Source organism: Amblyomma mixtum, chromosome 5, assembly GCF_055824585.1.
Source record: "Amblyomma mixtum isolate Tamu chromosome 5, ASM5582458v1, whole genome shotgun sequence".
Lineage (NCBI taxonomy): Eukaryota > Metazoa > Arthropoda > Arachnida > Ixodida > Ixodidae > Amblyomma > Amblyomma mixtum.
Window position 1 is genome coordinate 99,766,988 of NC_143016.1, and position 23,538 is coordinate 99,790,525.

Here is a 23,538-nt window from a genome sequence, read left to right on the forward strand (position 1 = left end):
TACTGCTGCCAATAAAAAATGCCGAAAATTGGGGACACATTGTCCCTTGTACCTCAAGGGGTTAAGTACCTTGTAAACTTGGAAAGAATGAAGGCAGCGCTCACAGAACAGTGGCAGCTGGCCCATTTTTGACAGAACAGATGTCCTGTTCCGCCATGCGTAACAGCATACAAGACAGTGATGGAAGTGTTTTACTCTTCCTCTTTTCCCCCATGCTTAATTAGGCCAGCCTGCACTTTTTCTCCTGCAAAAAGAAATTAACTGACTATCTCCAGAGCTCCTCACAGTGAACGTTTTTCTTTATCAATTGCATGAAATTCTGAGGTGGCTGTTGCTGCCCAACTGCAGAAATATCAGTTTTGTGTTGCAATATACTGGCTGCAAGCATGCTGTGTGTTCAGTCTTTTTCTCTTATTGCCTTCTTGTCCCTTTGTGAAGTCTGTGCCTCACCTCGGCTTGGCTTGGCTAGTGCTTACCAAGGTGTCCCTGAGTGTGAGGATCTCTGCGCGGAGTGCCTCCTGTGCCTTGGCATGCAGCTGCTGGGCCTCGTGCAGTCGTAGCCGCAGCCGTCTCACATCGGCTTCGTGCGCTTCACGTGCGCGGGCCAACTCCTGCCTCAGCCGCTCCTTCAGCTCACTCAATGTGCGCTCCCGCGCCACCAGATCATCTTGCAATGAGCAAATCTTGTCACGCAGTGGAGACACCTACAGAAAGACCGAGACTGTTATTTTTCTTGTATCAGACGGAAGCAACCAATCCTCCTACACCTGAACTTAGTTTCGTAAGAAGTCAGTATGCTACCTGGAAAGTTACACTAAAAAAACAGCATAAACACAAGCCATACACATAGTGACAACGTAGCCAAACGTAAGGTGGCGACCACTACAGTGGCTTTGGTGCATTTTCTTGCTCGTACAAGCTCCTTATTGGCCACCACTTTGGCCACTATTCAAGTTTGATCGAGCATTGGCATGAAAGACTGAGTTCCGCAAACTTTGGCCACTATTCAAGTTTGAGGAGCGGACGAAGTCCAAAAATGCTTTGACTGCACAACTACACATGCATGATGGGTGAACCCGTGGGAATATTATCCCTACCACTAAGAAGACTCTCTTTTCCCTTGAATTCTACTTTATTCGATCAATTTTTTGATCCCCCTCGAAGTCTCAATTTAATGAAGTTTCAGTGCACACATTATATGGTGGCTTGGCTATACTGCGCCACCACGAAAAAGTCCACATAAGTGAGCACATCCGAAAAATCAGGCGTCTGAATTTTCGGTCGGCGACTATAATATGGCTTCAGCAGCTCAGCATTTCTACGTGGGGTAATGAAAAGAAATGGCCACCTTTACCCAGTTTTGTCAATGTGAGCTAGCTCCCAGTATTTGTGTCTCATCTTGGCAACACCTTCTCAAGTTGATGAATTAGCTTGGGGAGGTTGCCCTTCCTTTTATTATAGGCTGTCACATATTATACATTTAATGGTACCTTTGCCCAATGCAAAACTTTATCCCTTTTAATGGCTGATATTTATTATAGTGTCAACACATCTCCCCACAATGAATACCTACTAACAACAGCCTTAAAGAATCTGCACACTTTTGGACAAACTAATGTCGCAGCATAGTGCGCATTAATAGTGAGAGAAAAGTAGAAAGAGAGAAAAAGGATGAACACCACACGAAGCAAAAGCAAAGGAAATTGAAAAAACAAAAAACTGTGCATGCATGGCCCACATAAGCGACTGTTCTCAGCTCAGTTCAGAATTTCACAAAATGCCTACAGCTGTGTGGACGTCAGCTGAGCCTGCAAGTAAAGGAAGCTTAATTTTGGCATGCAGCAGCTATATGGATGCACATCCATATAGTACCACATCAACTTCCAGGCAGCCAGTGCTTACAAGAGCATACTGTACGTGATGGTGACAGCTAGCTGTAATGGCTGATGCATTTGCACTCTCGATGGAGTCAGTCAGGTTAACAAACGCAGTAGTTGGGACAAAACGTAACGCCGCGCGATGCACCAATTTATTGTTAGTGCCAAGGCTTCAGCTCATTACACTTCATTCATGCCTTAGTTTGCTAATTTTTCACCCCCTTACCTGTGCTTCGACTGCGTGATGCAAAACATCAATTTCTTCCTCTTGCTCCTGCAGCCTGGACTGAAGTTCAGCCATTTCCTGTTGTTGCTGCATGAGAGAGGGCGTAAAAAACATCACTGCAGTGTGTGAAGCAATGCTGTAGGAATGCTGCATAAGTGTTTGCTGGACTCGAATAATGGAGGTGATGAATTCAAAGTGGCCTCGTGACAATCTACGCCAACTTTTTTTTTTTCAATTCATGCTCTAGCCCATTCACCTCACAATGCTTCGTCAAGGTACAGAAGTCCATACATGCACTTGTCCAGATCACATGGGCACTCTAGACAAGTGCGGTTTGAACACTCCTTTCACCAAGCACTATAAGCAGCAGATTCTGAATGTCCGAACACATACTACTGCCAAAGCATTCTCAGCTAATCATAGACAGACATAACAGTAAGCAGTGGGTAACATAAGGCATGAAAGACCGAACACCATAGTATTTGTTGCACACACATGCAAGTTTAAAGTGTGCTATGTGCATCAAATTTGCAACAGATGTGAATGATTGCATGGCCACTTTCACAAATGGGAAATATAGAAACCAAGGCCTCAGGAGAGAATCAAATTGAAATGCAAAGGCTCCAGAAACTCCCTACTGCAGTAGAAACTAAACATCCTTCAGTTATGCCTCCAGTGGTTTTCTAGCACCCTTCCGCAATTACAGTGTAAGACAAACCACCGGAGACCACAAAAACTACAAAAAAAGAAGAAGAAATGAAAACTTAACCGACCCTGTGGCCTACCTCAGTGGGCAAAACAAGTTAAAAAAAAAAAAGTAACAGAGGAACCTACTGCAAGTGGCAGCCATATTCCCACAAAGGTACACAGCTTTCACAGGCGGCAAAAAAATGTCAACAAACAACAGTGGTTCTGCGAGGCAACAGCATCATGCTGTGTAGCCTGAAGAGCACTGACAACAGTTTTCCAGCAAGGACTTGAGGTAGCAGGAGTAAGGCAAAGGCAAAACTCACCTTGAGATTTCAATGGCATTTAAAATGGAGCATTTACAACAGTATATGCCGAGGACATTTACAAGACTTCATGCGATAAGCGTCTTCACTACAGACTTGCTGCTTGCAGTATAGAAACAGGCTCTGTGAAATTTTAACCTATTTAATTAAAATCAAATGGAAATGTCAGTCAGGCTGTGGCAGCTGCTAAAGTTTTGACATTATGGGTACAAGGCTAACTGAAAGCTTTTCCGCTGCAGTAAAAAAAAAAAAACTTAAAAAGAGCTTGAGCTAAAAAACGAAGGTGTTGAATGCTGCCACACCAGCACATAAGGGCAAAGATTTAAGTAATGCAAGCTGCCAAACAAAGTACCTGCTCTCTTTCTGTAAAAAAAACCTCCTGCTCAAAAAACCATCCCAACACGATATTGAGAAAAACAAAATAGTGCTTTAGAATTATTAAATTTAGCCGCTTTCTGCCACGTAAGAATGAGGAGAGGAGCTTACTCATGCACAAACAAGACAAAACAAAAAAATCACGACACAATGTCATTAACCTAAGCCAAGACAGCTTGCAGTTCCAAATGGCTGCCAGCCACGTGGCCCTACACTTGCCTTTTTCATTCTGTACTTGGAAGCAAAAAAAAAAAATGTCCTCAATCTTGCCTCCCCCCCCCCCCCCCCCCCCCCCCCCCCCCCCCCCCCACCTGGTCACCCTCCTAGCTCGAACACTCTCACCTAAGTTTAAATCACAGAAGATAAAAAAAAAAGCAGCGCTTTAAAATGCAAAATAGAGCACAGATAGCAAAAAAAAATGCAGAATTTTGGGCCTGACCGTTTGCCTTGGCTTCCCACGATGAAGTCGAAACGCGTCCAGCCAGTCACAAAACATGTCTCCCCGTTACCCAAGAGTAGCTGCCCGTGGTGGCACTGTCTACCACATGCACGTGCAGCATGCCAAATGCTCTCTAATGGCGTTCACGCAGTGAGAAACCCTGGCACGCACGCAGGACACCCGAAGTTTCCAGAAAAGACCCACGTGCTGGCCAAGACTGAGAGGCAGAGCAGCGGCAGCAGAGGCGCCGGCCTCAGGGCTGACGGCGGCGCAAGCAAGAGGGGTGCAAACAGGGTGGCTATTTTTGCACCCCTGACCCTCTGCCCCTCTGCCCCCTCGTCTGCGCTCAAATTAGCCACGGAGTGAGGAGAGAGGGAGAGAAACTCTCCTCGAGGCAAAGCCAGCAGGTTGCGCCCCTGAAGCTACCATAAGCAAATAGACTTTGCACACTACTGCCACCATCCGTCACCAGGTGGCCAACTGACGTCATCAATCCACAAGACTGCCAAGAAGATCCTTGTCTTTGCATTCTTTTTTTAATGTGTGCACCAAAAAGCATATCTGCAACTTGCTAGAGGCAGCAAGGAATCCCATCTTTACCTAAAGAACTAATCATGCAAGACAAGCGCGGTGTTTATACCCTTTGCTGAGACCAAATCAGCACAACATATGTACACTTGACTAAGGAGGGCAGAGGAGTAAAAACAAATTGTGCATGCATTTTGCTTTTTTTCTGTGCTATATTCTGTGCACAGAAATTCTGTGCTATATTAATTAACTGACAAATTCTTAGGGTGGCCTCTGCAAAGTGCACCCACCAGCACCTGCCCCGACTGTTGAAGTTTCTGCCTCGTGCCTGCCTTCTAAGGGCCAGAACTTGAGTTTAGCAAGCTCGAGCTCATCTGCACATCCCGTACAACAGTGCTGTCTGGCAAACCACTCCAGAATCCACCTGGACTGCCAACGCTCACCTTGGCCGCACGCGTTGCCTCCAGCTCAGCCTCCAGCTCCAGGGTCCGGACTCTTTGCTGAGCAACTTCCAGTTCCAACAGCTGCTGCAGGCCCAGCTCTGTCATGGTCCCTCTCGTGCTCACAGGCTTCTGCAGCGATTCAGAAATGCCACGCGGGGACACAAGTCGAATTCACCTTCTTTATATAGGGGCAGTCTCCAAAGCTGCTGCCTACCAGATGCTAGCCATGTCCCTAGCGAGATGTGTTTTTGTTAGTCAGACTGAGCTCAAAGGGTTAGAGACACAAAATTTGGTTGTGTCCATTCCTTGGGGCTACGAGATATAACTGGGCCTCAGGACACGTAAGGCATAAAAAACAATCATGTTTTGGCTCTTTGTTCACTGTTCCTCATTCTGGCTCTCGTAGATGGCTAGCATAATTTTGTAGTGAAATAAGTTAAAATAGTAGTAATTATACAGTTGAACTCGGACATATTGAATTCAAAGGGGATCGCAGAATAGTTAGATACATCAATAATTCGATGTATTAAAAATGCAATAGCTAAGCTTATTTGTAACCCAGAAAAAAGAACACACTGCACTCATGCAAGTGATGTGCTTCTTGAAGCGACATGCAGTATGCCGGTGTTTTGGTAGCTCGCCGCTCACTAGGAGTTGCCAAGCCTAGCCTACTTCGCATTGAAACCGCAGCGGCTGGTGCGCTGGAACAAGCCACTGAATATCATAGGATGCCTGATCCTGTCACTATAAATAGAATAATCTCGTTAAATTTAAGATAGAATTTATTTCCAACACACCTTCGGTAGCGAAGAGAGCGAAGTATGCCAGGCGAAAACCACGATAGGCTTTAGGTAGTTAGGTTGGCTTCACCATTTGACAGCAACGTTGCGTGGAAAAGGACTACAAGAGCCCGAAGGCCACTCCCAAGAGCATCCCATGTTCATCTCGTCCGCGGTTTTGTAGCGCTCGTGATGCCAGCAAGTGACCAAAGCAGTGCAGCCGACGTGTTTTCAGTAAGAAAAGGCGTTGAAGAGTGCAGTTAGGAGAAGCGCCACTTGCAGAGGTGTGGCTCGTTTTCGATTACATTGCATTACCAGAGAAATTGGAGTTCGATATACTGCACGACTTTTCTTACTTTTACACAAGACTTTTCAAGCGGAAAATAGGTGTGTAGAATATAGCCAATAATTCAAAACATCTGGGTTCTATATATCCAGGCTCAGCTTTATCGCAGTTTTCCTTATACCTCACATAACTTGAAGTCCATTCACACATCACTGAAAAAGCATGAGAGAAGAAATTAAATTATAAATTATTAACTAGGTAGAGACAAATTCCATGCGGTGATCCACATGTATTTAATGTGTTATGAAGCTTTCCAAGAAAAAAAAAACAAAAAAAAAAACATGCAGCCAAAAATTTGGTGCCTGTACTTCATTTTTCTCCTCCTTCCTCTGAATTAGTGGCATGTGGAAGCCATTCCTAGAGATACAGCAAAGCCCCTATGTGCACCTTGACTGCCAAACTCAATCTGAATGCCATTTACTCCAACATAAATCAAATGAAGATCTTAGTAATCATAAATATGGGTCAAAGGTGGCTGGCAGGCAGCACTCATACTGAGAGTAAAGAAGACAGCACCACTCCATGCATGATTGCTATTCTTAGTCATCATGTTGCATGTACTATTTCACATGACTGAAATGGCTGCAAACAGATCGCACCTACTGCATCTTTTGTAGTAGTCCCATGAAAGCTTGTCATGATGCTTATTTTTGCTAGTCTACCACATTAACGAATGCTAAACAAGATGTTTCGCGGTGGTTTTATAGTATTTTTTTATAATGGTTTCATAATGATTATAATGCTTGCACAACAGCACACTCATATTAGTAGCCTCATCAGATTAGCATATAAGTTTCAAATAAGGTGAAAAGGGGCATCACAGCTGACTGGTTTTGGTAGACAAACAGCAGGAGTATTTGTGCACATGAAGCTTATCATCTTGCAGACCAAGTTTATCGTTAAGTTCATCCGCTGCTAAACATTCTAAGTGTGCAGCTGCAATATTTTCTGACCTGGAGGCTTTAAGGTGAAAGAACGCACAACACCGCCTAAAACACCGAAACCACACCTCATCCCTTAACCAATTTCTTCCCCTCCCCTTCCTCTAAATTCAGATCGATGCTAGAAGACATTAAGTTAAGTGCCGAGCAATTCTGTCAAGCACTTCCACATTTCTTGCAGCTCATGTTGGAGGATATTGGCAAAAATGCTTTATGAGAAGGCCACTGATATGATGACTTGAAATATGAAATGACTACTCAGCAAAGCAGCATGAACTGCTCATAACATAAGCGTCATTAAAAATGGACGCGTGGTGTCATGCACCTGGTGATCCAAACAAATGTATTTCTTTTGCGTCTGCAACAATAAGTAAACTTGCACAGATGTGTATCAGCACATCTCTTTGTTAATAGCTGAGGAGGGGTGTAACGACGCAGACTATTAATCATTCTTATTAGTCCTCACTGCCTCTAGTTAATGAGGGCAGCAATTACCATAAATGATGATAACACTTATGAGAGAATGTTGGCTCACTGGCCTAAAGATTAGTGTTGGTGGGGGGATAAGGGTACAGGCAGCGGCCAACTGCAAGTCGTACCCCAGAGGATGAATTACTCGTGCCAACCTGGCAAGCATTTAAAGGTGCACTGAAGAGGAATCTGAACTCGTCGTTTTGACGCGGGAACTCAATCTACACGTTCCGAGCATTTTTAGAAACTTCGATTTATTGCCCTGTGTGGCCGATTTCCCTAATTAAATCGAATTAACGCGCGGCTCCCGCCTTTTTTTTTTAATTCTGCCTCGTACGGTGGGTGGCGTCGACCAACGCGGGGAGTACCTTTCACCCAGTCCTGTGGCGGCTTGCCGCTCTGCCATCGGCGGAGTAATAATACGTAGTAGTCCGTAGAAGCAAATAGTCTGCGCGTATTTTTATTTCTGCGGGCTTATTTTGTGGTTATATTATCTGCAAATGAAACTATTTATTCGCGGAAACCTAAAAAACAAAATGAAGCGAAAGCAAAGCCTCCATGGAGCTGGCTGAAAGGCACTCCCCGTGTTGGTCAACTCCGCCCACCGTACGGGGCAGAATTAAAAAAGAAAAAGGTGGGAGCCGGGCGTTAATTCGATTTAATTAGGGAAATCGGCCACACAGGGCAATAAGTCGAAGTTTCTAAGAATGCTAGGAACGTGTAGATCGAGTTCCTGTGGCAAAAAGACGAGTTCAGATTCCTCTTCAGTGCACCTTTAATGGCACAAAGGAGGCTATGACAGCAGAGTGCAATGCACAACCAAAGAGAGTAAGCAGGCGCTGGGTGAATGGGTGAGTAACAACAGGCAGGGGGTTGAGGGTGGGTGGATGAGAGAAGGTGCAGCAGAGACAATAACAGCCACCTGTGCGTGCTGGGGAGGAGAGGAGGAGCGGTGGGCCTCGAGGTCTCGGGTGAGGGTGCCCGCATGGTGCGACGGCCTGAGCTGTTCCCGCTGCCTGGCAACCAGCTCGCGCTGGGCCTTGAGTTGGCCGTGGAGGCTGGCCACCTGCTCAGTGCTCAGCTGCAACTGTGCCACCACCACCACCACCACCAAGTCACCGACACCGAAAGGAAACAAAAGAGGCATGCGTGTAAGTGCAACAGAAGTGAACGAAAAACAAAAAACAAGAAGAAGCAGTGCGCAATAAAAAAGAGGCAGCAATCAGACCGTCTCGGTTGCAGTATGTTGAGCCAGTCACCCACTGGCCGGATGAACACACAAGACCATGTAATCCTGCATTCCACATCCTTCAAGAGTTCCACGAAGAAAAATATTTCCCTGAACTTCACCACACAGCACCATCATAAATGGTTGCTCTGCACTGCTCAAAAAGGCAACTGTGACTAAAAGCTGCAAGTGTTGATCTAGACTCAAAGTATGACTGGCAATTCCTTTCCTGTAGCAAATGCTGAAACACGTGACAAAAAGTCACTAAGCTTTTATTTGACTGCAGAAGAACTACAACACTACAGCAGATGAGTTATGCACCAACTTCCAGCTAATGACTTATGCACAAGCTTCAAGACAAGGCTTCCAGTTTGACACATAAGGCTGCCACATGGCTGTTAAGACATCATGATAGCTGTGTGACAGCTGCGTGAACATTAGGCTGTCTCTGAGTAGCACGGCTCCAACCACTTGAGCCAGGCCTAGGCCCTGTTACTGACACTGTTACTGGCAGTGACACTGAGAGCCAGAACTTTCTGAAAAAGAAACTGCTAGGATGTGAACACCACTGAACTGAGGTACAGTCTATGACATAGTCATTTGTTTGAGCAGCACAGCAAGAATACACAGGGTTGAAAGCTCACTAGCAGGCATGCAGAAAAAGTCAGGCACATAAAGAAAAATTTGGGCGGGAAACTTAAGCTCTGCGTTATACGATGCAATAGCATTCACGGGTTAATGCCCACATATGCGGAATTGGTCATTCTTCACTTCAGACTCACTGATCCCTGGGGGTCCTCACACCATTCCTGGTGTAGTAGTTAAGCGATGCCCCATTGCCCAGTGATGGCAGGTGCTGTCACCGGTGGGGCATGTGTGGCCCAGGTTGCTCTCCCAAGCTACCTCTTGCGACCAATCATTAATTTAACTGCCACCTGCCAAGGTGGTCAGTTTGATCACAATCCGGAGGGCAGGTTGTGATGGTGCCACACGGTCATGTGACCTAGGCAGCCCATCTAGGTTGCTTCTCAAGGAATTTTTCACTCACAAGGCCACCGATGCTGGATTTTCTGCAGAACAGGAGCCTTAATACTATCACATTAAAAAGGAATTGCGGTAGTTGTAGATGGCACTCCAGAATACACGCTTCTTGCGCAGCACTTCGCTGTATAACCTTCAGCAAAACAGACCCCCTACATTGGCTTTGTGCATTGAGGCGTTAACGAAATGCCTCATGCATCAAAAGCACAAGAAAGGCGTCGACACAGTCATCTTTTTGGCCCCCTGTGCATCTGACATTCAGGACATCCCGGCTGCTTGGAGTGCCTGTGACAAGACTGCGCTGTGCCACAGAGAGAGAGAGAGGCTTTCCCCCTTGGTGCCCACCTTGTGTTCAGCTATCTCGCGGGCCTCCTTCTCGCGCAGCAGGTCCTGGCGGAGCTGGCGCAGCTGCTGCCCCACGGGGCCCCCTCCCCCAGCGCCACACGGGGAGAGCCCCAGCCGGTGGTCCTCCACAAACGCCTTCATGGAGGACATCTGCAGCGTCTGCTGCTTGGTCTCCTCTTGCAGCGCCCGCTTCTCCCGCTCCAACTCCTGCACAAGCACAAGGAAGGTCACAACACCTGTCGGCTGCCTTCACCTGCCACTTCACAGCATGATCGTTGAAGGGTGGTTACAGTACGTATGGTATGATTCTCCGAACCACAGTGGAGTCCTTTAGACTAATTACAACCACCTGGGCTTCCTTAACGTGCACTGGTATCACACAAAACATTGGTATGTTGCATTTCACCTCCATCAGAATGAAGCTTCTGTGGACAGGATGCAATGCCATCATGATCTTGGGTGTGGCATTCAAATACCATGACCACAGAGCCACTGAGGAGTGCTTACACTTACCACCCTAGCAGTTCGCATGCACCATGTCTCGGGCACCGTGTGCCGTTTCTGTGTGCATGGCGTGGCCACGTGGGTTTGACCATTTGGCAGTGTGTTTTGTGTGCATGATGGTATCGACGTCCTGCTGGCTTCACAATGCCAAGATGACTAACTGAGATGAGGTGGAAAATGAATGAGCTAAACACTTTCGACTGCCCAAAAGGTGGCCAGCATCAGGTAGTTGATTTCGGTCTGGTGTAGTCATTTTTCACTACATGACACCGCTGTCATGCAGTGAAGTTGTGTGGTATCTGTTGTAATCAGCTTGCTCATGTATCACGAGGAAAAGCCAGCCAAAATGGGCGCTTGCAATCAAATCACTGTTGTGTGCTCACTTTTACCACAGCCTGTATCGCTTCAGTGCCATGAAGAGGCGATAAATAATTGCAATAAGTCTCTCCCTGCCCTTTGCAGCAATATTCCTTCAATGGCCATTTTCTAGGTGCTCATGCCTTTGCAAGATGCAGAAAAAAAAGAGAGTGTGTCGGCAAGGCTGGCTAACGTATTCTGTTGGTGCACCCATAATCAGCCATGTTCGGGCGTTCAGAGAACATGTTTAGGGATCGCTTGGAGAAAAATGAAGAGGACAGGAACAGACGCCTTCCAATATTTTAGCTCAGTTTTCTAGGCATCCAAGATATGGGCTGCGATAAGAGAGGGTGCATGGCAACAATACCATCCCGAGTACTCGTTTTGGAAGGGTTCCTTGCATTATGCACAAGTATGCTGGCCGCTATGGTACTAGCGCACAATTGCAGTCGGCTGAATGCCAGCTATGTTGTCCTCAGTCAACACAGTGGTGGGTAAGCCTGCTGGCATGTGACAGTTGGGGACACAGGGATCTATGGCTATAACGAAATATCGTGTTTACTCGCCTAATGAACCCACTTTTTCCAGAAAAGTTGACATCAATTTGAGGGAAGGGTTCATTACGTGGGGGGAAAAAACTTTTGACAGATTTTTTTTTGCGAATCGAAATTTCATATCATATGTTCTCCTGCCTGTTCGTCATCAACAAAAGCCCGTGACCAGCTGCGTTTGTGCCGCCGGTGTTTAGCATCATTCGCTTCGAAAGGTATTTGCTGTATCATGGCATTATCTGAAGATTTTGTGAAGCCGACAGTGCCGGCCAATCATGGCGGGATAAAACGAAGAAATCCTACATACTGGCCCTGAAGGCCAGGTGTGCGTTTCTTATGCAAGGTTTAAAAAACTTACAGGGCTATTTCAAGTGTGTTATGCAAATGTTTAAGCGTTACCTGTGGTGTGAAAGGGGTAAGGCTTTTTCGCTCCCGATATCGAGCTCACCAAATCGCTGGGGGTCTGAAGGTCCTCATTCCTTCATAGTATTTTAGTGGATAGGATGTTTCATAACGTTCTGGTTTAAACTGCTGTGCTCCTCTCTGATGCTCGAGCGCTCGTGGGCTTTCTATAGCGTTCACTGGTTTTCTAAATATGCAGCCAGCTGTGCAGCAGCGTCAAGCAATCCACCGCGGCCGGCACTACTGTCAAGATGTCAAGAGCACACAGTGCCTTGCACTCTGCCAAACAAAGCACTCTGCTGGCTCCACTAGAGGCTCTTGTCAGAAACAAATGTACAGTATTAAAAAGAGACCCCCCCCCCCCCCCCCCCCCCCCCCCCCCACCTCAATTTCCCACCTTCCTACACAAGCCATTAATTCAGCAACTGTCATGCTAGCTGTGAAAGGGCACATCTTGCAATTACTACAGCAAAAACAAGGGCTCATAAAAGCTCAGACACAGCCATAAAACATTTGAGGTAGCTGGAATGTCAATCTTTCCTTTGTAATCTAGCTTAGGCTGCAGGATGCATAATTCTCTGAAAAACAGAGCAAAGGTACTGCTCAGTCCACAAATTCTGTTTGATCTTGCCAAAGAGCAAATTTTTTCCTTTCTCCTTCAAACGCCCAAGTAAAATTAAGGCATTCTGATTAACATATCATTCAAGCCCTTTGAAGTTACAATGATGCATTAGTGAGTCAATTCTCGGCCTTGTCATTAGCTCACTGTTCATCATATTTGCACATTAGAGAGAATGTAACTGAAAATCTTGACAAAGAAACACCCAGAAGATGGGGAAAAAAAAATCTGAACAGCTACAGCCATTCCTAGATTGAGGCAGAGTGAAGCCAAATGAAGCCAGACATCACAACCGAGTTAGAAGTAAATACCCAGAGGAGGCAGAAAAGCTCACACAAACAAGACATCCACAATTCCAGCCATTGCAAGTGACAACAAACGGTTGCTAGGTGTGTTGCTAGGGAAGCCAGCTTCGACTGTAACCACGGAAATGGGAGGAAGTCCAGCTGGTATGAAAGATACAGTGCTCTAATAACCTAAGCAGCCCATTTAAAAGAACAGGAGCCATAAAAAAATGCAATACGCAAGTATGCGAACTGAGGAAAGGATTTATGCAGAAGAAATTGCAAAACCCTTTTCAGTAAAAAATAAAATAAAAAAAGCAGCAAAATACAAGCGACATTTATCTCAGCACCTCGCTGTGAGCAATGCAAATACATGAAAAATACACTATATTGTAATATATTTTGCATCAGGTTACATTGTTTCTCTATTTTATACTTGTTACCACTTTGAAAGTGTGAAAAAATGTTTTATACCTCCCCAACTCACCTTACTGTCATACACACCACAACACTTTCGCTTAGTGCCCCGCCCCTCTGACACGCTAGAACCAACGAACCTTTGTGGCATATGTGTTGCGTGCCTGCCTGGCACGCAAGGGGCCTGGGTTCTAACCCCAAAACCAGCGAATTTCTTTTTTCATTTGAAACTTCTCAGAATATTTCTGTCACGTTTCTGAGGCTTTCTTGCCACTTCTAGGTCACGGCGACGGCTTTTCGACCGAACGAGCTGTATACGCTATCACGTAAAAAAAAAGCATGTCACACTGGTTGATCAAAGGATGCTCCGAACCACAAGTATTCAACTAAGGAGACCACCATGGTGCATAACATATTGGAGAGGTGGAATAGCAGCCAGAAACGCATCACAGTAGACGGCGCACTTGCATGTACAGATTGCAAATTTGACGCATCGTTCCCTGAGGAAACATGCTAGAATAGGCGTTTATTTCATTCTACTGAAATTCAGCAGATTCCCTCAACGTCTGCAGTGCCACCAATGTTATACGCTAACAGCACAATGCGCTTCGGGTGCGCGGAAACATTGATGTTGCGACTGCACATGAAAAGGCACACACTTAATGCTTTCCCCGGCATCATTATCTGACAACATTTTTTGACAACGTCGAACTGCCTGCTGTCATGCAATTTTCTGAATGCTCCGCACGCATGACAACGTCATGTTTTAATGTTGCCTAGGATGGCCACCAACGTTCGGGAGGCATGACTTGCTGCACAGCTAAGCGACGGGAAGAATGTTCATTTTTACGATGAGGCCTCTAAAATGCATGACTGACACGGTGACGTCATGGTGGGACTCCGTGCTTATCTACATAAAAGTCTTATTAGATAATCTTTTGTGCGGATGTCTTGAAACAAAAGGAACACGTGAAAGCCATTTTTTTCAGTAGTTTTGTTTGTAAGCTTCTACCCATCTTTTCGTATACTGCAGCCTCGTTCCTTGCGTTACACTCATGCTTGCGTTTAAATTTTTTTTAGCAATTTGCTACAACAAGGTTTGATTATATGTACATAAGTACAGCCCCCAAATTCTAAAAAACCTGAGAAAAAAAGGGTGTTTTCCGCAGTAGTACATATATACGGCAACTCTGCTGCAGAAGCTGCAGCAGCAGTAGCTGACCACTTGCCTCTTTCTCCTTCTTGGCGGCCTTGAGTGTCCTTCGTAGCTGGACGTTCTCCTGGAAGGTGTCGCCAACAGCTGCCACCAGGGCATCCACTTTTTCCTCTAGGCCTCGCAGTTCCTCCCACTGCAGTGCGCTGGGCGACAGTCCATCACGGATGTCATCGGCTGAAAGGGGGCGCACTGACAGGGATGAGGAGTCCTCGCTGGCACCCGACAGGGCTCCGTCCCGGGATCCCCCGATGGGGCTCAGGGCTTGCACCAGCTGTCGCAGTGCACCGTGAGCGTCCTGCACCTGGCGGATGCGGCTCTCCACCTTCTCTTCCAGTGAGCGCACCTGTATGCAAGCAGCAGCAGCAGAATTATGATAACTCAACAGAATGATCTGACAGAGTCATTAATTTCGATCACTTTCAAGCTTCGACTGAACTCCAATTCGGTAAAGTAGAACCCCTCTATAGTAAAGTCACTCAGACCAGCAAAAATCTTTTCTATATCAGGGTCTTTACTATATGTTGTTAATGATGGCATGGCTCTCAGGATGCTCTCTGGTTAACTGGTTACTTACTAAACACATGTGCTGGTTTTATAAAAGAAGCACTCACAGATTACCTTCTAGCCTGCTCTTATGGTCCCTCTATGTGAAAATTATTTATTTTCAGTTATCACAACTCAAGTCATCATGTTTTCGATTTTGTTTACGTCTTGTGGAAGTATCGCATTTGCACACATACAATGTGGCTATGAATATATAATGAGAATTTGATTTCATGTGAAAGCCAAAATTCTGCGTGAACAAGGCGACATTTTCTGCTGCCTCAGCGTCATTTAAGAGGCAATAGCTAAGAAACCCGCCAAACACAGTCGAGGCGCTCACCACTCATGCAGTGCTGCTGCACCTCGAGTTTCTTGCCGCTGCTTGCCTGTGCTTCAAGCTGCCGTGCTGCGAATGTTTGCCCTTTTCTTCCCTTCCCCACTCTTCACTGCACTTTTACTGTCTTTCATTTCTAAGCGACCCGCGCCGTCTTCCTTCTGCTTTCATGGCCAGCTTTACTTTTTCTTCCGCGCGCGCCGCGCTTTGCCTCATGGCCCGAGGACGTCAAAGAGTTGGCTTCTCCTCACAGCTTCTGAGCTTGGCAGGGAAGCCATCTCAAAAAGCTCGGTTTTATTGTTTTTGGTATTGGTTTGCCTCCGAATGTTGGCCTCACGCGTGCCGCGTTGTCATCAATCCATGGTAAGTACGTCGCCATGGCCAGACATTCTTTTCTACAGCCATTTCTTTGAAATTTTTTTTTTACTACAACCGAAAAAAAAAAATGTTCAGTCTTCCATGGAAGGCAAAATGGGGCTGCAGTTTCACTTTACTATATCCGAGTTTTTACTATATCTGTTTTTACTATAGTGGGGTTCTACTATAGTACCTAAATGTATTATAACAGTGTTTGAAATCTATTACCGCATGTTTTGTTTTACAGCGACAGTTGTGCGAGTATCACTAGGTGAAATCATGTCGTCGTAGTCAGTGTTGTCCCCACTATCGTCCCTCCTACGTCACACGGCCAAATCTCAGGTTGACTAGCAGGACCACTTTCCATTATCTGCACCTATGCCTTTTCGTTAAGGAGGCAGCAAACTGAAGGCCACCCCTCTTCAATCCATCTCCCAGAGCTTACCCATGGCATTAATGCGAGCGTAGTGGCATAAATACTGCAGACACCCCACACCTCTCTCCAAAGTCACCCAAACACTCCTACTGGTGCATGACCCCAGCTGTCACCAAAATTTGCATTACCACAAACATAAACATTGAGTAAATTTTTTTACAACTCTTTAGTTTCAGTTCTCTGTGTGTTTGTTATTTCCTGTAGAGTTTGTTTTCCTACACAGTCATTTTTGTTAACTGTTTGGGACTGGTCCTGGTCATGACTTATGCCAATAACGCCCTACAACAATGCTTGCATTGGGGTTAGGTGTAGTGTTGATAAAAGCTGCATGTCTAGTGCGCCAGAAAAACAAAAAAGCTTCAGGGGTGAAAATCATGACAGCTCATCTTCTCAGCAAGAATTGGTGAAAGCATAACATTGCTTCACAGCGGAATGCAGTGAAGTGCTTCATGCAGGCCACTAAGCACGTAGAGACATAGAGCAAATGGACAGACTGCTCTGAAGTTTGCCTCGCAGAGGGAGTTGGGACAGTAGACAAAAAAAGGAAAAGGGAGAAAGAGGGAGAAGAAGTGGCGAGAGCCTGCCCACCTGTGCCCGGAACTCCTGCAGCAGGGACCCCATTTGGGCCACCTTGTCCAGCTCCTGTGTGCGGGCCTCCAGCTGCTCCTCGAGTTGCCGCAGGCGCCCAGCCATGTCTGCCGACTGGCTGCCCTGCGCACCCCCCGTGGCCCTCTCCAGCTCCTGCAGGGCCTCCTGCTCTCGGTGGCGGGCCTCCGACAGGGCCTCCTCCAGGCCAGACACCCTCTGCAAAGCAAGCAGAGAGAACTCGCAACAGGAGACTTGAGAGCAACAGGAGACTTGAGAGGAAGAAAGAACTGCAGGGAGTGGATTCACTTCGAAAAGGCCTCTGTCCTGCAGTGGATGTAGTTTGTCTGATGATAATAAGCGGTAGGCTAGGAAATTGCATCTGCTTACACAGATCAACTTCCTACACTGTACAGAAGAACTCTGTTGTGTTCCTGTGCAGCAGAAAGGAGAGGAAAAGGAACATCAAGAAGAAGGTGGTAGGAGAAGAGATGCCTTTAAAATTTGGGGAACAGGGACGGCAGGAAAGAGGGCACTCATCCATTTGGCTAGGCCTGCCCTTGCATAACTGGGGGAATACAATTTGGTGCCATGCTGCAAAGTAATACGGACCTAAAAACTACATAGCAAAGTGGAACAATGTGCTCAGTCAGTATGTAGTTCACAGTATAGCAAAAGCAACATAAGCCATTTGCTGGCTTATGATCAACTGCTCTGGTTCCCTTTTCTCCATCTTTTATAAATGAATGAAAATAAATACTTTATTCATGCAGTCACTGCATTCCTCACTTTTTTTTATTCTTTGCTACTCCATGCACTTTAGAAAACAGAGACAATAGTCATCATGTCTCACAGGCAATTAATGTAATGCACCTTCTCGTGAGTCCAGCTGCAAGCTGTGTTAAGAGAGTCAACGTTTCCATACTACTGATACATTTCAATGCTGTTCTGTCATCCAGCAACACATACCAGCGTAAGCTCTTGGACAGATCGTGACTTGGAGGAAAGGTCAGCCTCAAGGTCACGGATGATGTCACGAAGGTCGTGTATCTTGTCGTCTCGAGCCCGAACCTCAGCCTCCAGCTGGTCACGTTTGCGCTGCACCAGTCCGTGATCTTCAACTCGCATCCGCAGCTGTTGCTCCAGGGACTCGATCTGACAGGGGGATGAGTTGAAGACGAGTGCAACAGGTTTTGAGTTGCGCTTACAGAGCTTTCAGTATTCACTGCGGTACTTGATGTCCTGTTGATAAGCACAGATTCCGTGCACTTTGCATGAAACTGACATTGAGGTACAGCTGTGTCGCGAACTGCTCAAAGCCCTGTAAAATGTAGTTGAGAATTAGCCCAGGCAATAAGCCGTGTCCTACAGAACTGTGCAGTGCACGTTATTTAATAATAAAGCAGCCGGAGAGCATTACAAACCTTTTAGTTGACATGAACAAGTTAGCTTTTACACAAGGTATTTCTCTGTACCTTGCGTACAGTGTTAGCTTCAATAGCACTGGTCGTTACTTCGTTAGTACCTATCTATATTTCTGATACAACAATGACATGCTGCCAATGCATCCTGTATGCCAAAGAGTACCAAACAATTTTGTCTTACATCACGGCAGTTTTGCACACGGAAGCACAGCCATGCTAAGGTTTTGTCTGGCCTTTCTTGCTACAGCTTTTTTAACTATCCTGAAATCCTGGTGAAAGCTGGGTGTAAAGGAATATACTGCAGCTACTGATGGGCATTTATCACCAGTATTAAAAATACCACTTTTGTATTTTTCTCCATTCTTCCCTCTCAAGATTACATCCTTTCCTTCCAACTTCACAAGTTAAAGTAACCGATAGTAACTTTAGGAAGGCGTCAGGTTAAGTGCAGTTTGTTTTCAGAACCAAAATACTGTGATATCAGCAGCCAGCTCAACTGTACGAGATGTGTTCCCGAGGGGCCACACGCTCCATTTTCTGGCACACTGGCACTTGCCCCAAGCAGATCGATTGCTATTGCAACTGCCGCTTTTCCAGAAGCGCTAAGCACTGATGTATACTACCACACAAATGTGTCTGAATGGCCAGCTCCTATGTCATCCAAGAATACGGAACTGCACGCACACAGGATGTTTGTGCTGCCTCTTCTCTTTTAGCCACACTGTGTATTATCAGTTCCAAACCTTGCCACACTGCATGCGAGCTCCACATGACGATGCACTCCTGGTCAACAACCTGGCGCAGTGTGACGATCCTGACACCTACTTTTGTGTCCTCGCTTACTTTTGTCTTCGATAGTATGTGAGGGGACGCCTTCGTCCCCTGCGTTCGCTTTCCTGCAACGTGCTAGTTCCCTGTGGTTAGCTTCCCCGCAACGCAGTCCCCTTAGTTGTGTTTAACTAACAGGGGAAGGCGCTCACATCGCAGCGACACCAGCGCCATGAATGACGTTTTGCTGCGTGCGCGCGGGGAGCAACGGGGTCTCTTTTCCTTGGGACCGGGAAAGCACGCGGATGTTTCGCGCGACGCTCCGCTCTTCGTCGACGGGTGTCTCGTGGCCGGAACATGCTCCCACCACCCCGTCCTGTCCGGCCTCGGAGCTTCCCGTTTGCCCTAGCATGGGCGAACATTCGCTCGTAACCGTGCTGGTGAGTCGGACATCCTCAATTCCTTAGTGTATTTTGCTGCTAGCTGGCGTTATTGTTGTTGTAGCAATAAATTCCTTGTTTGTGTCAGCCAGTGTGTCATTCCTTTGTTCCCGTAGAGCAAGGCCCGCCGTGGTCGGCGAGCGCTCGGTAGCGTATGCAACCACGGGGTGGGGTCCGCGCGGCTTTTGACTGTGTCAGCCGCAGTTAAACGGGGAGAACGTGTTTATCTCTCCAATTTAAACCCCACATATGTTATCAGAAAGCACATGCAAACAATGTCTGCTTGTGCATGCTCTGTATTGCTTAGGAGACATTTATTTCCCAAGGAAAAAATCACCACAGTAACACCCATGCAGATATGTTGAAAGAAAATAAATAAATAAAACGACTGCCCACCTCCTTGGAGAGGCGCTGCTCGCAGTTCTGGATTTTCTCCTTGTCCTTGAGGGCCTCCTGCATCTTGGCCAGTTCCTGGGCAAACTCCTCACGTTCCTGCTCCCGCTCATGCGCCTGTTCCTGCACGTGGGATGCGAACAGCTGCATCAGCTCAACGGTCAGTTTCATGTCCAATGCTACCACAAGAAGCATGAGGCTTTCACACGTTGGTGGAGCAACTAACTCCCTCTGCCAGCCAGGTCAAGAACCGATAGGAAGAGCACAAGTGAAATCGAGCAGCAGGAAACCTCTCGTGTTTTGATCACTGCAGAAAAAGACTCAATGACTACACTTTTGACTCCAACATCTGCAGCCTGTGGAACAGCAAAACCATGTTAATTTGTCCCCGCTGGAATGCGAGAATAAGCTACACTTCTGCTGTGATGTACAATTCCCACTACTTTTTGTTTTCTTCACTGCATCAGTGATATAACGCTGCAGCCACCTAGAAGAAACACAGTCAAGGCAAAGTCAGACTGCAGCAAAGCACTACTGCCTCTTAGCTGTTGTTCAATAAGCCCCCACACTACGACGCACTTTACCCAAGAAAGAAACAGGAAAGGGGGAAGGCAGCACACTTGCCTCAATGAACTTCTTGTGGGACAGCAGCTGCTTGTCCATGGCATCGATCTGCGCCTGCATGTCGGCCACCTCGAGACGCCTGCTCTCAAGCAGCTCCTCGCGCTGGGCAGAGGCCTCCTCGAGGGCTGCCTCTAGCTCAGCGAGGCGAGCAGCCAGGGCGTCGCGCTCCTGGTCCTGGCTCCGCTGGAGGCGCCGCTTCTCTTCGCTCAGCCGCTCGTGCTCCTCCAGCAGCCCTGCTCGGTTGGAGGACGCGCACGTGTGCACGAGGAGGAGGCAAGAAGGAAGCAAGGAGAGCAGACACGAAAGCGGAAATTTAGGCGCCAGATGCAACACGCGTGGACAAACACTTTGACTAAGCTAAGAAAGAAGAGCCGGAGCATAGCCTCCGTTACAACCAACTGTGCCTGTCCAAGTGTGCCGAAAACAGTGGGAGTGCTCTGGCTCACCGAAGTGGCCCAAAAATCCCTGGATCCTGGCCTTTATGCTGGTTATCCACTGGCTACAGAACACGAATAACAGTAGAGTCTACTCTTAATATGGATTAAAATTTACTTGTATTAAAAGAGGGGACTTCATCATTTTGATACACCCAATACTGATGGCGCAAAAGGATCAGTTGAAATAAACTGGAAATGTGAATTAAAAAAAGTCTCAGTGTGTTCTATTTTTGCTGCAACCTGCAGATCAGAGGCAGGGTTTTGGCTTGCAATAGGAACTATGCATAAGGTGACGGAACAAAAATATTTCTGCTACCTGAGTGCAATGTGAGAGGGTTGTTCCTGCAGCATTCCTTGATCCTAGGGCACATGCTGCCCACATTGTGAAAAAGCTGGTTGGTCATTGCTGCCAAAGCATACAGCATTATTTGCCTTGCACACGGCAAACTTCCCTTGGAATTACTACAATTCTAGAAACAACTTTTAAAGGGGATAGGTGCTAAGAGACCCATTTCTTTTCTTTTTGATTTGACAGCAATTATGTACGAGCACAGCACTAATACATGACGTTCTCAAAAAATCAAGATACCGCAACATTTGTAGATGGGACGTGAACTTCCTGGCATTTTGCATCTGTTACAGTGCCAGTGAAAATGCTATGACAGATGGTGGCAACACACATTACCATCCACTATTCCTCTTGTGAGCCCAGAAAAGAAGGGAAGCTTTCACTAACTTCTACAATAACAGCTCAGCAGATAACCAGCACTGCCAGCAGTAGAAGCAGCAGATGAGGCACTCTTAGCTTAATTGAAGATTTTGGATTGTTGGGTAGGCACAGTCCATAAACACGGAGGCTATGGCTAGAAGAAAACTAAAGCTGCCACTACAGACAGCTGGAAACACGCAACAGCTGTACCTAGAGCCAAAATAGGACACAGCCAACAAGCATCTCTCTTATTCTTTCAAGATACTCTGAAACTGGTGTTAAAACCACTGTTAAATTAATTTACCCCCATGTGGCCATGGCTATTTGAGACAAATGTCAACGTTCCAAAACTGAATGTAAAGTGGAAGAAAGCACTTGAAATTTTGGTGAAAGCATCTCATAGAGGCTCCATCACATACAGAGCCCTTAACAGACAATCTTTAAGTATTCAGATGCAATTACAGCAGAACAGTGGTCAAACTACGCAAAGTTATGCCTAATAGCTGCATTTAAAGAAGCTATATGATCACATTTCAGGGTACGATCGGCCAAATTCACTCAGATCAAGTGCACCTACTAGCACGCACAAGAACAATTTTAGTGATGCGAACATCACCACAGATGTATCGAGGATCACAGACATGAACACTATGTAGACCCCATTAACACAAACAAAACTTAGACTGGCTTGAATGACACACATACCGACGGAAACATAAACGAGCTGAGGCTAAAGCTTGTACCACAAAATAAATAAATAAATAAATAAATAAATAAATAAATAAATAAATAAATATTTGAGCCTCGACACTATCTGGTGCAGTAAGATCGGGTGCTATGAAAAATTTTATAGCCCATAATGAAAAAAGTTCATACTTGCTGCTAGACAAAAAACTTAAGAACCAAAGCATCCCAGAAAGGAATTATTATATCTAAAGCAGCTTCTGAACATGACGATGCCACTAATATGATGAAGCAGCTTTCTAAGCCCAGCATTAAACCAGAATAAGGAATACGATTTAAATTAGCCTAAGGTTTTAGGCAATCAGCCTAAATACTACTGCACGAACAACAATGAGGATCACACTGATAAATATCAGTTTTGCTGCGACCAAAGGAACAACAAAACAACACATAGCCACTCCACAAGCCACAGTACTGCGGAAGCTATTAAGAATAGTTGTATCAGTTACTAGAACACTGCAACAAGTTAGGTACTTGCCATACTATTGCTGGCTAAGATTATAATCTGTTAAGCTTTCTTGCAGAGCCAATACTCCAGTGCCGTCTCTTTGTCCTGGACGAGGCAGTGGCTGGCTTCATTACCAACAGCATAAAGCTCAAACGAAACACGCTACACTGTGCATGCAAAGTAGGGGCATGCACTGCCATGGGATCCAAAAGCCACCCTTAGTGGCCTTATCTTGAGATATGCACCACAACAGCATTGTTCCATGCACTGACAAAACGTTCTCCAGCCACACCCTTCCCTTTGCCATAAAAACACCAACACACACCATGCACAGTTAGTTCACCATTACTTCTCTGAGACTCACTTCGCTTCAAGTCACAGAGTCTCTGAAGAGGAACAAGACAAACTGTATGTGCAGCAGGCAACAAATAAATGATCAAGAAACCAATACAAACCATGCAGCACACAAAGAAAGGTTAGAAAACATAAAAGAGGTTAGAGAAACGCAAGGCAACAAAGTGCAAGTGCGGCCAATCGGCACCAACCTTCAGGCGCTTCGTTCGGGGCTTGCTCAGAGGGAGAAGAATCGCATGGTGCTTAAGAAAGAAGGGTGCAGAGAGAAAGAAAGAGGAAAGAAGAGAGAGAAAAAGAAAGAAAAGAGGATAAAAAGCAAAAATGAATTTTTGGGAAGAGATAAATATATATATATACAAGCATGATCACCAAACCGCACAATGCAGTGAGCATAAACGCAAGAAAAGAAAAGATTTAAAAAATAAGGATTCAACAGACTGTTCAATCCACATACCGTCAATGCATAAACACATGATGCAAGCGGTAAAAAAAACCTACATATTCAATAACACTTTCATTATTCTGGCCAACACCAACATG

At 46.0% G+C, this 23,538-nt stretch overlaps 1 protein-coding gene across 11 annotated transcripts in view; it reads right to left on the reverse strand.

The window, feature by feature from the left end:
- LOC149343186 (uncharacterized) overlaps positions 1-23,538 on the reverse strand; it is a 229,454-nt gene that overhangs the window by 16,564 nt on the left and 189,352 nt on the right. For 9 of the 11 annotated variants that reach the window (XM_089545726.1, XM_089545721.1, XM_089545724.1 and 6 more), the window contains 11 exons: positions 23,190-23,240; positions 20,307-20,539; positions 19,686-19,805; positions 17,627-17,812; positions 16,661-16,876; positions 14,416-14,745; positions 10,053-10,259; positions 8,361-8,525; positions 4,902-5,030; positions 2,104-2,190; positions 477-704 (listed from right to left, as the gene is read on the reverse strand). In XM_089545726.1, coding sequence (XP_089401852.1) covers positions 477-704; positions 2,104-2,190; positions 4,902-5,030; positions 8,361-8,525; positions 10,053-10,259; positions 14,416-14,745; positions 16,661-16,876; positions 17,627-17,812; positions 19,686-19,805; positions 20,307-20,539; positions 23,190-23,240 — 1,952 coding nt within the window. The remainder of the gene's footprint in view (positions 1-476; positions 705-2,103; positions 2,191-4,901; positions 5,031-8,360; positions 8,526-10,052; positions 10,260-14,415; positions 14,746-16,660; positions 16,877-17,626; positions 17,813-19,685; positions 19,806-20,306; positions 20,540-23,189; positions 23,241-23,538) is intronic. The other 2 variants (XM_089545719.1, XM_089545725.1) reach the window with 2 other exon arrangements.